We start from the raw sequence: 14,844 nt of genomic DNA on the forward strand, positions 1-14,844 counted from the left end.
ACACACATGGATCGCCTTTTCAGTTTTGTAAAAAGCAAAAGAAAATGATAAAAACTTCAAAAATTAAAATCCTTCGAGATGTAGTTATGTTACTACATCTACTAGTTAGGAAAATTTAAAAACTTAAATTTGGACATGTTTTGCAAAAAGTGTAGGGAAAATGTAAAACGGCTATAACTTTTGCATATTATGTAAAAAAAAACGTATAATATATCAAAATGTTCAGCACGAAAATCCGCATCCGATTTTGACAGCCTATGGGCTGTTTGCAAATTTTTAGAATCCTCAAATTCTAAAAGGAAAAAAAATTATGCTCAAATTTCAGTTTTTTTTATTTTTTTAATTTTTTTTTAAATCTGGTCAAACTATGGTCAAAGTACTTATTCAAGAAGTATTAGTGTTACTAAATAATTATTCAAGAATATTAGTGTTACTAAATAATCATTTCAGTTCTTTTGAATTTTGGTCAAATCTGGTCAAACTATGGTCAAACAATGGTCAAACTGTGGTCAAATTGTGGTCAAACTACTTATTCAAGAACTATTAGTGTTACTAAATAATTATTTCAGTGTTTTTGACTTTTGGTCAAATCTGGTCAAACTGTGGTCAAATTGTGGTCAAACTACTTATTCAAGAAATATTAGTGTTACTAAATAATTATTTTAGTGTTTTTGAATTTTGGTCAAATCTGGTCAAACTATGGTCAAACTGTGGTCAAACTACTTATTCAAGAAATATTAGTGTTACTAAATAATTATTGTTTTTTAGAACAATAATTTCAAACTCAAACAGTGAAATGTGTGACTTCATGCTCAAGCTAAATTCCTGAGGGTTAATAGGATTGACATCTTACTATTGTCAGGAAAACAACAAGTGCAGACCTGGAAATGAGGGAGAATAGAACCCGAAAGTTAAGCGTGCTCAGGCTGGAGTAGTGAGATGGGTGATCGTCCGGGAAGTTAGATGATTTAGAATGATGAGGGGTGATTAGAGATTAGAGGTTAAATTGAGTAGTGATGTGGGTGATTAGAGATTAGAGGTTAAAATAATTCAGAAATTTGAAAATAAAAAAAATAAAATAAAATAAAATTTTCAAAAAAAATCATAAAATTTCTTTTAGTATCGGTTGGTGTTACCAACCGGGACTAAATGTGGACCTTCAGGCAGCGGCCACGTGGACGGCCTTTAGTCCCGGTCCGGTTCAAGAACCGGGACTAAAGGCCCTCACCAACCGGGACTAATAGGGGTTTTTCTACTAGTGTACCTAGATGTGGTCACTGACGACCAATGCAACAACCACAAGCTCTTCGTCCTCTGAGGACGACTCCTCCGATGAACAAATGAAGTTGTGAAAAAAATACTCGTCCCCACTATCCGTGATACCTTGTGAGCAAAGAACACAGAACTATCTCTCGAGAGTTTTTGTGTCGCTGGACTCTGCGACTTTTCTGTTATTTCCTCCTTTATATATCCATCATTACAAAGGGCTAACAACCTACTAACTAACTCCCGGTTGGCTGGATCACGATCCGCACAATGCCGCGCCATTCTACAGCCACGAGTCATGCGCAAAACCACCGGGAGAACAAATCAAAGCAGAAGAAAAAAACTAGAAACGTGTGGCGTGCACTTCCTGATCCTAGCTACTCCCTCCGTCCCATAATGTAAGACGTTTCTTAACATTATTATAGTGTTAAAAAACATCCTACATTATGGGACGGGGGAGTACGTGCATGGCAAAGTCACATCACTATGCATGCATTATTCAACAGAAAAAAACCAAGGTCTGAAACCTAGTGCTGAGCTTAGCCAGGTCCTGCACTTCACCCACTTAAGCTCAGCACCTAGCACCAATTTTGATAATCCGAAGCTTCTGTCTCATCTCAACGAAGCTCACCCTGCCCAGCGGCTTATTCACCGTGTCAGCTAGCTGCTCTTGTGTGCGGACGTGACTGATTTCCACCTGTCTAGTGTCCACCCAATCACGGATGAAGTGAAACTTGATGTAAATGTGCTTGCTCCGATGATGATGAACAGGGTTCTTGCTGAGAGCAATGGCGTCCTGGTTATCCAACAAGAGTCTGAATTTCTCTACTGGCTTGCCGAACATATCGCCGACCAGCCGTGACAACCACAACCCTTGGCATGTCGATGCTGCTGCTGCAACATACCCGGCTTCGCAAGAGGACACTGCCATGATCTTTTGTTTCTGCAAGCACCAATTGACTGGATTTTCACCGATGAAGAAAACTTGCTCGGAAGTGCTCTTGCGATCTCCGGTGTCGCCTGCGTAATCACTGTCGCTATACCCAAGAAAAACTCCTTCCTTATGACCATATTTGTAACAACACCCATAATCCAAAGTTCCTCTGATGTATCTTAGAATTTGCTTTACTATCGTCCAATGGTGCGAGCTAGGCTTCTCCATGAATCACTTGAAATGTCGACAGTGTGAGCAATGTCGGGGCGGGTATTCACAAGATACCGCAAGCTGCCTATCACACTGCGGTACATGGTGGCATCGACGGGTTCGCCACCGTCCTCCTTCTTCAGCTTCAGACGACACTCCATGGGCGTCGCACAGCTGTTGCAGTCGCTCATTCCCGCCGCTTCTAGGACCTTCGATGCATAGCTCCACTGGTGTAGTGTGATCTGACCATCAGACTGGCATACCTCGACCCCTAAGTAGTAACTTAGGAGTCTGAGGTTGCTCATTGTGAACATCTGCTACATCTGCTGCTTGAAGTCTTTGATGGCAGAGACATCTGTCCTAGTGATTATGAGGTCATCCACGTAGACACCAACCAGGAGGTAAGATCTAGCATCACCCCGCCTGTACACCACGTGCTCCAAGGGGCTGCGCACAAAACCAAGGGTAGTCAGTGACTCATCGAGCTTCCCATACCACGCCTTAGGAGCCTGCCGTAGACCGTATGTACAATGCCTTTTTCAACTTCAACACGCGACCATCTTCTCCGGTGACCAAATGACTAGCTGGCTGATCCACATAAACCTCCTCACTGAGCTTGCCATTTAAGAATGTCGATTTCACGTTCATGTGATGAACCTCCCAGTGAGAGTGCAAAAATACTTGTTACCTCCAAGAGTGGGTGGACTGATCAGGCCACACAAATCCGTGTGAAGCAGCTCCAAGCCTTGCTCAGCTCAGTACGCTGCTGCCTGTGGGAATGGAGCACGGTGCTGCTTGCCGAGGGCGCATCCGTTGCAGTGCTCGTCAACGTGATCGATTAGCGGCATCTCGCGTACCATGCTTTTTGAGGACATGGCATGCAGTGCCCTGAAGTGTAGATGACCCATCCTAGCGTGCCAACGCCAGGTTTCATCGTCGTTCTTCATCGGGAAGTACGTCGGTGTGTCAATGGTGAGCACAGATGTGTACAATCGGCAGATCGAATGCCGGGCATGAGCCATCATGTGCCCACCGGTGTCATGAATTATCATCAGTCCCTCATGAATCTCAACTCTGCACCCCCCTTCATCTAGCTGGCCAACTGAAATTATATTGCTGTGAGGACTTGGGATAAAGTAAACCTCTAACAGTGTGCGGTGGTTCCCGATCTGTCCTCTAAAGATCAGTGAACCTCTTCCACGGATTGCAACGTGTGATCCATCTCCGAACTTTACAGTCCCTTGCACCGATTCACCAAGAGTACTGAACATGCCCCTCTCGCCCGTCATGTGGCTTGTAGCTCCCGTATCAAAGTACCACAGCCCCGGCAGTGAGATCTCTGGATGCTTCTCCTTGTTCAGATGAACTTGCTGGGGCACCACGATGCTGGCGATGACAAACGTGGTGGCCATGGGCATCATGAGGCCCTCCTGGTGCTCATCACCGTCTTGGAAAAGATGTGCTTTCCCTGTTTAGCCTGCTCTCCTTCATCCTTGATTCTAGTGCGACTATCATTCTTCCAGTGGCCCGGCATGTTACAATAGTGGCATTTGCCCTTCTTATTTCCGCCTGAACCACCCTTGCCGCGCCCTGCAGCAGGTTCGCCTCCACCTTGCTGTTTGGGCTTGACCGGTGATTTGCCTTTGCCGCCGCCACTCGACGAGGATCCAAAAACGTTCGGGCCAAAAACGCTCGCTAGCCTTTCTTAATTGGTGGGCCCAAAATCCTCTGAAGATGCTGACGGGGCTGTCGTGGTGGGTATTCCCTATTTTGCGCTGCAGACGCCGGTTACAGCTGTTTATGCAAACCGGCGCCTACTGTGCAAAAAAGTGTATGCGCTGGGATTCAATCCTACAACGTCAAGTTTCCTCTGAGGGGCACTAACTACAGGGCCACCACACCTTGTTGTGTTTACATAAATGTTTCTTCTCTTTTCTTCTTTTACATATTTTTTCCTTTCATTTCTTTTTTTTTCTTTTTTCTCTGCCCCTTTTTTCTTTTTGTAATTCGCGAACGTTTCCTTCAAACATATGAAATTATTCTCTTTTTCAATTCGATGAACTTTTTTTTGAATATGATGAACTTTTTTCCATTTCGATGAACGTTCTCCAAATTCGATGAACTTTTTTCAGATTCTATGAACTTTTCTCAAATTCAATGAACTATTTCTAAAATTTGATGAACTTTTTTCAGATTCTATGAACTTTTTTGAAATTTGTGAACTATATTCAGAATTGATGAAGTATTTTTTCAAATTCGATGAACTTTTTTCAGAATTGATTAACTTTTTCTTCTAATTCGTGTTTTTTAAAAATTTGATGAACTTTTTTGAATTTGATGAACGTTTTTTAAAATTGAAATTTTATTACAAATCTATTATTTCCTTTTTCTTTTTTACGTTTTCCTTTTCCGACATGATTTTTATGATACAGAATTTATGTTAATGTTGTACTAGAAGAAGTATTAAATAGGTTTGTTTTTGGATCATGGACGTGTAAGCGGTCCTGGTGCAGTGGTTACTGCACTGCACTGTTTCTTTCGCCTGTCTACCTAGGCGCGTTGGTTCGAATCCCGCATCCCGCAAGTATTTTTCCATGCTATGCCATCTAATGACCGTGTATATCTATATACATGGAGTATATATATATATACAGAGTGTTGCGTAGCCAACAATAATTTTCAGACGAATGATAAGATGATGACACTCATCTGTGCTCTAAGAACCTCACTAGGAAGAGGGAAAGGGGGGTGCCGGCGGGTTCCGGTAACCGCTCGGTACTCCGGTAAAATACCTGAACCACTCGAAACCATTCCAATGTCCGAATACTACCTTTCAATATACGAATCTTTACCTCTCGACCATTTCGAGACTCCTCGTCATGTCTGTGATCTCATCCGGGACTCCAAACAAACTTCGGTCACCAAAATACATAACTCATAATATAAATCGTCATCGAACGTTAAGCGTGCGGACCCTGCGGGTTCGAGAACTATGTAGACATGACCGAGACATATCTCTGGTCAATAACCAACAACGGAACGTGGATGCTCATATTGATTCCTACATATTTTACGAAGATCTTTTATCGGTCAAACCGCAATAACAACATACGTTATTCCCTTTGTCATCGGTATGTTACTTGCCCGAGATTTGATCGTCGGTATCATCATACCTAGTTCAATCTCGTTACTGGTAAGTCTCTTTACTTGTTTCGTAATGCATCATCCTGCAACTAACTCATTAGTCACATTGCTTGCAAGGCTTATAGTGATGTGCATTACCGAGAGGGCCCAGAGATACCTCTCCCATACTCGGAGTGACAAATCGTAATCTCAATCTATGCCAACCCAACAAACACCTTTGGAGACACCTGTAGAGCATTTTTATAATCACCCAGTTATGTTGTGACGTTTGATAGCACACAAGGTGTTCCTCCGGTATTCGGGAGTTGCATAATCTCATAGTCGGGGGAATATGTATAAGTCATGAGGAAAGCAATAACAATAAAACTTAACGATCATTATGCTAAGCTAATAGATGGGTCTTGTCCATCACATCATTCTCTAATGATATGATCATGTTCATCAAATGACAACACATGTCTATGGTCAGGAAACTTAACTATCTTTGATTAACGAGCTAGTCAAGTAGAGGCATACTAGGGACACTCTATTTTGTCTATGTATTCAGAAATGTACTAAGTTTCTGGTTAATACAATTCTAGCATGAATAATAAACATTTATAATGATATAAGGTAATATAAATAACAACTTTATTATTGCCTCTAGGGCATATTTCCTTCGGTTATGGCGACGTGTTCTGTTTAGAGTTTTGTCCATACACTTCTGTCCTTGTTGTCAACTGCAACTTGGTGAATATATACAACCACAATTAAGTTTAATCTGAATCTAAGAGGAAAATTACATCGGCACAGTGTGGCAGTCCTACAATAATAATACAGAGGTTTAAACGTGTTCATTTGTTTACTGAGCACATGTATTAGAGAGTCAGTTTGGAGTTGTACTCCTACTATTAGTTGTGTGCTTACTAGTACTAGAACCAATTCCACGTTAGTTCACTCTCTCTCAACCTAGAGGCACACACCGAGCTAGCACTTGCCAACATTGACACACATTCTTCTTCAACTCCTCTGCTCCATGCTAGGTCGCCCTCCGCAATAGTTCTGCCGACAAATGAGGATTGATGTCTACTGGCTAATCCTAAATCTTTTCCCTGATGTTTTTTCCATCTTTTATTCGATCACTTAAACACTCTAATCTCCCTGATTATGATATCCGTTTTTGGGATGCAGGTCTAGGTGGTGCCGTAGCAGCCGTGCTACTGCATGGCGCACAATAGAGCTCGAGGGGGCGACCGCGGTAACTGCGGAGGAGCTGCTCGGTGATCAACCAGGGGTTGGTTCTCTACTGCCACTCCTATGATTTCTCCAGTATTTCCATTCCCCAGCTCAACTGCTATTGAACTGCACCTATTTAGTTGATCTAGTTTTAAGCAACCTCCTGTTTATTTTTGTTTTAAAGTAGATGCCTCGTTATTCTCATTTGTAGGCACTGTAAAAATTTAAGAATTTTGGACACCAAGTAATTTATTTTTGAAGTTTGTTATAATTCTCTTATTTCTACTATCTAATGTCTAATGCTGTTGTAAATATGCTAGGTATTATTGGGCAGTGGACTCCTTTGTGCTGGCCATCACAATCCGCCATGAGATGATACTTACCATCAGGAGGGCCGCCGACAAGAACTTGAATAACAACCTCAATAGTATTATATGTTCTGTTGTTGTAAATTGGATTGCACTGGTTCCTAACCTTGTTGTGTGATATATTTTGTCAATATATTCAGTAAATTTGGATTTCATGGAGGATTTTATAAACTGCTATGGTGTAGATACCAATGGGTGGCTGCATATTGAATATCCGTGTAATATATGATCACACTTCGGAAATACTTTGTCCTGGCCAGAGTTGGTATTATGATTTGTGTAATGCATTATGCAAAAAGAAATGTACCGATTCAAAATTGGTGTGGTAGATATGTGCTGGACTAAATTAAATTGTGCCTAAATCCATGACAATTTTTGTGACGAAAAGTAATGTCCACGTAGGCAGCCACGTCAATCCAGTTGGTCGATCAAAAATCATACATGGCGTTGGTCCTGTGATAGTTTGTTTCGTCATGAATGGTTGGGCCTAGTTTGGGCTGGGCGGGCCTTGGGCAGATCCATGATGGCCAAGGAGTGTCATGGAAGGCCTGATGTCAAATTATGACGCAATATACATGACTGATTTCAAATCCGTCATCGATGGGCACCCATGACAGTTTTTGACTGATGCATGACGGACGAGCACCGTCATGTATTAACAGATTTCTTGTAGTGTTAGCTGACATTAGGATTGATTGATGTGTATCATATGGTGTTATTTTACTACGAACTTTAGGGTTGTTTGCGACACTTATAGGAATAACTCAAATGATTGATTGGAAAGAATAACTTTGAGGTGGTTTCGTACCCTATATTCAATTTCATCTTATGTTCTCCGTGATAGGAACTTTGGAGTGACTCTTTGTCGCACGCTGAGGATTGTCACATGATTTAGTTATGTTATCATTGTTGAGAGAATTTGCACTTGTGAAAGTATGAACCCTAGGCCTTGTTTTCAATCTTTACAATACTGTTTTTGCTCACTTTTGTTACTAGTTACCTTGCTGTTTTGATATTTTCGGATTACAAAAATCTATATCTACTATCCATATTATACTTGTATCACCATGTCTTCGCCGAACTAGTGCACCTATACAATTTACCATTGTATTGTGTGTGTTGGGGACACAAGAGACTCTTTGTTATGTGGTTGCAGGGTTGTTTGAGAGAGACCATCTTCATCCTACACCTCCACGGATTGATAAACCTTAGGTCATCCACTTAAGGGAAATTTGCTATTGTCCTAGAAAACTCTGCGCTTGGAGGCCCAACACGAGTCTACAAGAAAAAGATTGCGTAGTAGACATCAGTTCGCTCAGGGAGGTGGTGCCGTTGGGCGCCATGGTGGCGTCGATGGCAGCTAGACCGGGCAAGGATGATGCGTCCGTACAGCTCTGAAGATTGAGTGATGGCAGTTGGCGGCGGCGGCCTCTGAGAGCGCGTCGGAACGGTGTGTGCCCCATACCTGGCAAGTGGCTCGGTTGGGGCCTCAGGTCTTAGATGTTAGGCTTGGCTGCGAGGTCTGTGGTATTAGGCGCAGACTAATAGCAGCCCTTCATCAGCTGGATAGGAGTAGCGACAGTTATCGCCTAGACGATGGCTTAAGACTTACTGATGTATTTCTTTATAAGGTCTTTTGTGAATAATTAATAAAATGACTGCATGCATCGATCACATACAGAGGCCGGGGGTAATCCTCCTCTAAAAAAAATAACTATTGCGGTCACAAATAAGATCATGGGTAACCGCTCTAAATAAAAACAACTTGTGTTCATGGAGAAGGCGGAGGCGGACTTTGGAAGGCGCGTCGCCGAGATGCAAGACTGGTTCCGCCAAGCCGAGGACGAGCTGAAGGCCGCCCAGGGCGAGCTGGCCAACCGTGAGGTGGAGCTCATCCTGAAGCTGGCCGACGTCGAGAAGGCCCAGGAGACGGCGAAGAAGTTGGCCGACGAGGCCGAAGCCGCCCGGACCCAGCACAAGGCCGCACTGAAGACCCAGGAAGAGGACCTTGCCGCGCGCGAGGAGAAGCTTAGGTTTTTCTATAAATCTTTCTATATATGTGTCCTCTCCTCGATGTTTCTCATGGTTTCTACGTGTACGTGTTGCACGACGTCTTGTGTTTAATAGATGCATGGTAATGTGAAGAAAGAGATAACAAGTGCAGACACGTTGAAGATTAGAGGCCAGTAAGTAGAAATCCTAAATTCTACTCTAGTTTGGATCGTTTTCAATTTACTAGCAAACATGTCCGTGCGTTGCAACAGGAGAAAAAATTAATACGTCCCTAGCATAATTAACATTGCTCAAAACCCCTACACGTTGGTGAGGGTCGTGGATGTGAGGACCGCCGCTTGGCAAGGTGCCATGAAAGAGGAGTGTGGTTGTGCGTGGAAAATAATGTGGAGGCCATACATAGCCCAAGCTGTCGGCTGAACCTCCCAGGAGCAACCTCTAGGTGTGCCAGTCGATCGAACTGATGTATTCCCCTTGATAGCTAGCTCTTCTACCTCTTCTGTTGGCTTCCCGCATGACTCCTCCGCGCTCGCCTCCGTGTGGCCTTGGCGCTGCCACCGATGCCTCCTCGTTTCGATAGTAGAAGCCACGTCCGTCTTTTCTTCCTTCCTTCTAGTAACTCCCACTTTATGGATAAATCGATGGCATTCGCCTCTATCCCCAAAATCCACATGTTTCGGTTTGCTCCAGAATTTTGCAATTCGTAGACATAGTTATTTACCCCAAAACAAAACGACATGGCAATTCAAATCAAACGTGGGCACAAGTAAAATGAGGAGAATTTAAAACCTCAGAAAACGTGTTTAAAGAAGACTTCGGAAGTAAATGCCCTTCAAAGCTTCTAAAACGTCAAATGTAATTTCGAATAATTTTGGATGCACTATCATTTAAATATGTTTTATTTAACAATAAATGCAATTAAATTGCAGACCAAAGATCTACTAATATGAGACGCTTTCACTTTATGAAATATCTTATATTTTAGAATACACTTATAAAATGGTAACATGCGGTACTGTAAAATTTCAGTAAATTTTCTAAAATCAAATAATATAAATATATGTATATTATGTAAATATTTTATAGTTTAAACCTTCAACAGGAAGATATAAACTAAGTATATTATGTCAATATTTTATTTAGATCTTTAATAATCCTTGTAAGCCTCATACAAATTTACAATTCTTCTGTAATAACTGAATCTTCAAACAATCCAAAACTTGTCTGATTTGAAAAGAAAACGGAAAAGGATATAAAGGAAAAGGAAAGAAACCTGGGCTTATATATGTTATTCGGCTTTAGCCTAGCCTTACGCAGCAGCTAGCCCAGCAGAGCTCATCCCTGAACCGGCTGTATATATCTTCTTCCTCACGCAGCTGCATGGCGTGTGCAATGTTGCCCGCTGCCACCTCAGTTGATTGGGTTGTCGATGAAATCAATGTCATTAGTCTACTTTTACATTATAATAACTTTTCTTCTCTGATATGAGTAGACACACGGACATGCGACGGATGGACGAACAGCCGGCCTAGGATAAAGCACCGGACAAAATTTTTACGTATAGCTAATGTAAAAGGAAACTTTACTTTTTCTACCAACAACGTATAGCTAGATCAGCTGGTTCATGTGGTCGGGCTGCTAGTCCGCAACCAAAGACGAAAAAAGGTAGAAAAACAATCCTCCCTTTAATATTAGGTAGAGATAGAGAGTAGAGATAAACAGTGTAGCATTTTTTTTTTGCTGTAGCGTTTTGAACTTTTTTAGGCAGAAGAACGGCCCGTTATACCTACACAGTCTTGCTGACCAAGCCCATTTCGGCAGCACAAAGTAAAGAAAACACTCCCCAAATCCCAATCCCAATCCCGCATCGCCGCATACAAGCCGCCGCCGCCGGCACCCGCACCTCCTCTTCCCATCCCGTCGGGGGTTCCCGGCGGCCACCTCTTCTGCCGGCCGGTCAGGAGATGGCGTCGCCTCTGTCGGACATCCCGGACCACCTCTTGGCCGAGATCTTTCTCCGGCTACCTGACTCGGAAGACCTCGTCCGCACCTCCGCCGCCTGCGTCTCCTTCCACCGACTCGCCACCGACGGCTCCTTCCTCCGAAGATTCCGCCGCCTCCATGCACCACCAATCCTCGGATTCCTCTGGGCCGGCGGCATGTTCTATCCCACTCTGCCGCCTCACCCCTCCGCGCCCGCCGCCCACGCGCTCAACCTCGCGGCCGACTTCTACTTCTCCTTCATCCCCTCCCACTACCGCTGGACCGTGCAGGACATCCGCGACGGCCGCGTCCTCCTTGAAGGCGACATCGAAAAAGATGAGCGGCCCCCTGTTTTCAAAGATCTCGCGGTGTGCGACCCCTTGCACCGTCGGTACGTCCTGCTCCCTCCGCCACCTCACGACCTAGCCGCTTCGCTTGAGCACCCGTTCCCCATGGGAAGCGAGGCCCGGTGCAAGGCTTTCCTCGTTCCCCTCGGCGAGGAGGAGGTGGTGGCGGGAGTGACAACATTCAGAGTGATCTTGATGGCAAATTGCAAAACTAGTCTGGCTGCCTTCGTCTTCTCCTCAAGCACTGGGCAATGGGAAGCCGCTGCGTCCAAGGGTTGGAGTGATTTGGCCCTTACCGAGGGCGACATGGCCGAGATGTCATGGGTCCACCCTTTTATTCTCAGGCGCCATTATGCTTACGGCTGCTTCTACTGGGACTGGGTGGAATTCGGGGTCCAGAAGTTGCTCTTGCTTGACACCAGGAAGATGGAGTTCTCCATTGCTGACCTCCCGCCCGGGGAATGGAACAAGGAAGGAGGAATAGCCGTTGTGGAGGCAGGGGAAGGCAGGCTTGGGATCTTTGGTTTCCATGGTAAAACTTCATCCAATCTCAGCTATACCATTGCACGGAACAAAGGTGAGAGTCCCAGCCAGTGGGAGGTAGAGAAGACAACCCCACTAGATTCTGGGTACAGATATTTTATCAGAGATGCAACCCAGAGTTACTTGCTCTTCACAAGGATAGACGCCTCATCGTCTCTAAAGGATCGACTTACTGGATATTTCTCAATGGATGTCAAGACGTTGCAGATTCAGATGGTTTATGAGAAACAGAATTATCGTTTGCATGAGACATACCCATATATCAACTTTCCACCATCATTGCTATCTTCAAGGAGACTATGAACTTGTAAGGTTTCTATTGCTTCCAACTTATCTCCTTCCCTTTAAAATTATCACATGACTGGTCTATTGCTTCATGTTCATTATGGCAATTGGTATTTCTTGTTTGATTTAGTAGTGAATTTCTTATGCTCATGAGAAAACTAAGAGAGCTCGGGAACATTACTGTGTTTCTTTTCTTGTTTGTTTTGATTGCCATTTTAAGAAATGGAGTTAGTAAGAGAAATAATCTTGTGCACGATGGGTAGCTTATGCATGAGTCCTCATGGAATCACAAAAAACATTATATCATGATAATTATTTGCGAGAAGTAGTTTTGATGGTCAAGATAAACATAGAAGGAACACAACTTTATATTTACCTTGAATTGTTTCACCTCGAGAAAATTCATTCAAGTTAAAGACAGTTCATTTTGTACACTTTTTATTTTGATCGATGTAAGGAGGCAGAAAAGTTCTCTTTTAGTCATCTTCAGATGTATAGTTTTAGCATGTGATGCTATTTCGAGATAAACCTGCATAACTTGTGCTCACAGACAACTGAAATGTCATCCCACAATGTTGTTTTATCTGAACCAACCTTATGAGATCGAAGTGAGTGCTTATCAGCACGGGCAACTGAAATTGTTCTTTATTGCAGTCAATGTCTCCACCACTCTTAGATCCTCAGTATCATGGTTGTGCTGTGAATCTCAAGGCAAATCATATTGGTTGAGATGACTGACTGAAACTTTGAGTTTCAGGTGATTGTATTGTTTCTCCTTGCTACCAACACCGCCAGTTTCTTTCTTTTCCTTAGTAGGTTCTTATACTGATAGAGTGTGCCTAGGCAGTAAATGAACTCCTGCAATACCAATTCCGTATGAGTTTTTCTGGACTGAAGTCCTTTATGTTCATGTGCCTCTGTCCGGCTGTGTATCCCAACTTGTAATGATGCTAAGTACACTGAAGTGAGTGTCTGCCTGAATTCACATATTTCAAATTTAGTTGAGATCAATATTGTGCTATTCTGCACCTTCCTGTGATACTACTTACCTAAGTACCTTAAAACTTTTATCCTTTTAAGCTTGTAAAACTCTTGAATTAGTATGAACAAATTGGGTGGAAAATCATGTGTGTTGTCTGAGGTTTTTGTCTTGTTTGTCCAGATTTGGTGGAGTCGTCGTAGATCAGCTTTCTGAGTTCAAAGCGAGAGTGTGGGGTTGTGACATACGTGAACACCTACCTTTCAGACAAGATGGCGCATAACAATGAATTTCACCTGGCAATAGTCATGTAAATGTTGATCTTGTTTTCATGTTACTTCTTGCTTCAGTTACTGTGACATTTCATATGGCTGTTCCTGGCCTAAGATTGTGACAGCGAAATGACCAGTTTCCATCAACAGACAGCTTGGGGTAGAGCTAACTGATCTATGTCTGCAATTCATATTTAGTTTTCTTAACTGTGCTAGACATGGCAATGGACCCTGGTAAGTGACGTCAGACAAAGAGAAAAACACTAGTGTAGCATGTAGTTGGACTCGGTAGTTTGTTATTGCTCTTCTCCACTGGGATGAGGGCTGCACTAAGCTAGGAGGTCCATCCATCCATCAACAGGGGATCTGAACTGGACTGACCTACAGATCCTCCGATTGATGCAGTTTCTTTTCTTATTACTGGTGAATGCCTCAAGCACACAGTAGATAGACTTGATGTAGATGAACGCAACGTCTTCCATTTTGCAAGCGAACAGTAGCCATGAAACAAAAGTAAGAGAAAAAAAGTACGAGGATCGTGTATTAGCAATTATTATGTGTACACCCTGCTTTCTAGTTATTTCTTCTTTGTGACTCAGTTTTGTACTAGGATGGTAGACGGCACCCAATTATGAGTCATGAGTGTGTTGGTTGTGGCTACCAATACACCTAGTTTCTTTCTCTGTTTTTTTTTTTCAGTTCAAGTTTGTTTGTTATACTGCCAGGTGCCTAGGTAGTATATGGACTCCTGGAACATGAACGTACCAATTTTCGGTGACTAAGTTTTTCATGAGTCAGTTTCCTATTGTTTACGTGCCTCTGTCTCTGCCTGGATATGTATTCCAACCTGTGTGGCAGTATTACCAATGAGATACCACGAGCGCCTATAATCTGTTCGTCTTATGGCTTGCGAGATCTCAAATATGTGTACAAGTTGTACCCAAGTTTCTTCTCTGGTGTCTAAACTTGTGTCTTTTTGTTTGTCCAGATTCAGTGGAGTCGCCATGAGATCAGCTTTCAGAGTACAAAGTGGTCGCTGTTTCGAGTGCGTGGAGTTGTCACAGATGGGATCAACTTTCTGACAAGGTAGCGTGTGGCGTGATGATCTACAGAATTTCACTTGGCAGCGATGAGAAGTCTATGGTGTTCTTGTTTTCATGCTACAGGTCACATCCTTCTTTTAAACATTTTTTAAACGAAATTGATGAAGGTAAACCAAAGTTAGAAAAGCAAATACTCTGGCACTGTCCACTTGAAGCCTTGGACTCCGGCAAGGCAGTGTTGC

General features: G+C 43.1%; 2 protein-coding genes across 2 annotated transcripts in view; both read left to right on the forward strand.

Annotated features, from left to right (window-relative positions):
* LOC119338122 overlaps positions 1-7,311 on the forward strand; it is a 9,115-nt gene extending 1,804 nt beyond the window's left edge. The window contains exons 2-3 of the mRNA XM_037610420.1: positions 6,725-6,827; positions 7,090-7,311. Coding sequence (XP_037466317.1) covers positions 6,725-6,730 — 6 coding nt within the window. The 3' untranslated portion in view covers positions 6,731-6,827; positions 7,090-7,311. The remainder of the gene's footprint in view (positions 1-6,724; positions 6,828-7,089) is intronic.
* A 3,803-nt stretch (positions 7,312-11,114) lies between these two features.
* LOC119339490 lies at positions 11,115-14,778 on the forward strand. Its single transcript, XM_037611529.1, has 2 exons — positions 11,115-12,330; positions 14,548-14,778. Exon 1 carries the CDS (start codon positions 11,115-11,117, stop codon positions 12,324-12,326), a length of 1,212 nt encoding a protein of 403 aa, XP_037467426.1. The 3' UTR covers positions 12,327-12,330; positions 14,548-14,778.
* The last annotated feature ends 66 nt before the right edge of the window (positions 14,779-14,844 follow it).

This window comes from Triticum dicoccoides, chromosome 7B, assembly GCF_002162155.2.
Source record: "Triticum dicoccoides isolate Atlit2015 ecotype Zavitan chromosome 7B, WEW_v2.0, whole genome shotgun sequence".
Taxonomy (NCBI): domain Eukaryota; kingdom Viridiplantae; phylum Streptophyta; class Magnoliopsida; order Poales; family Poaceae; genus Triticum; species Triticum dicoccoides.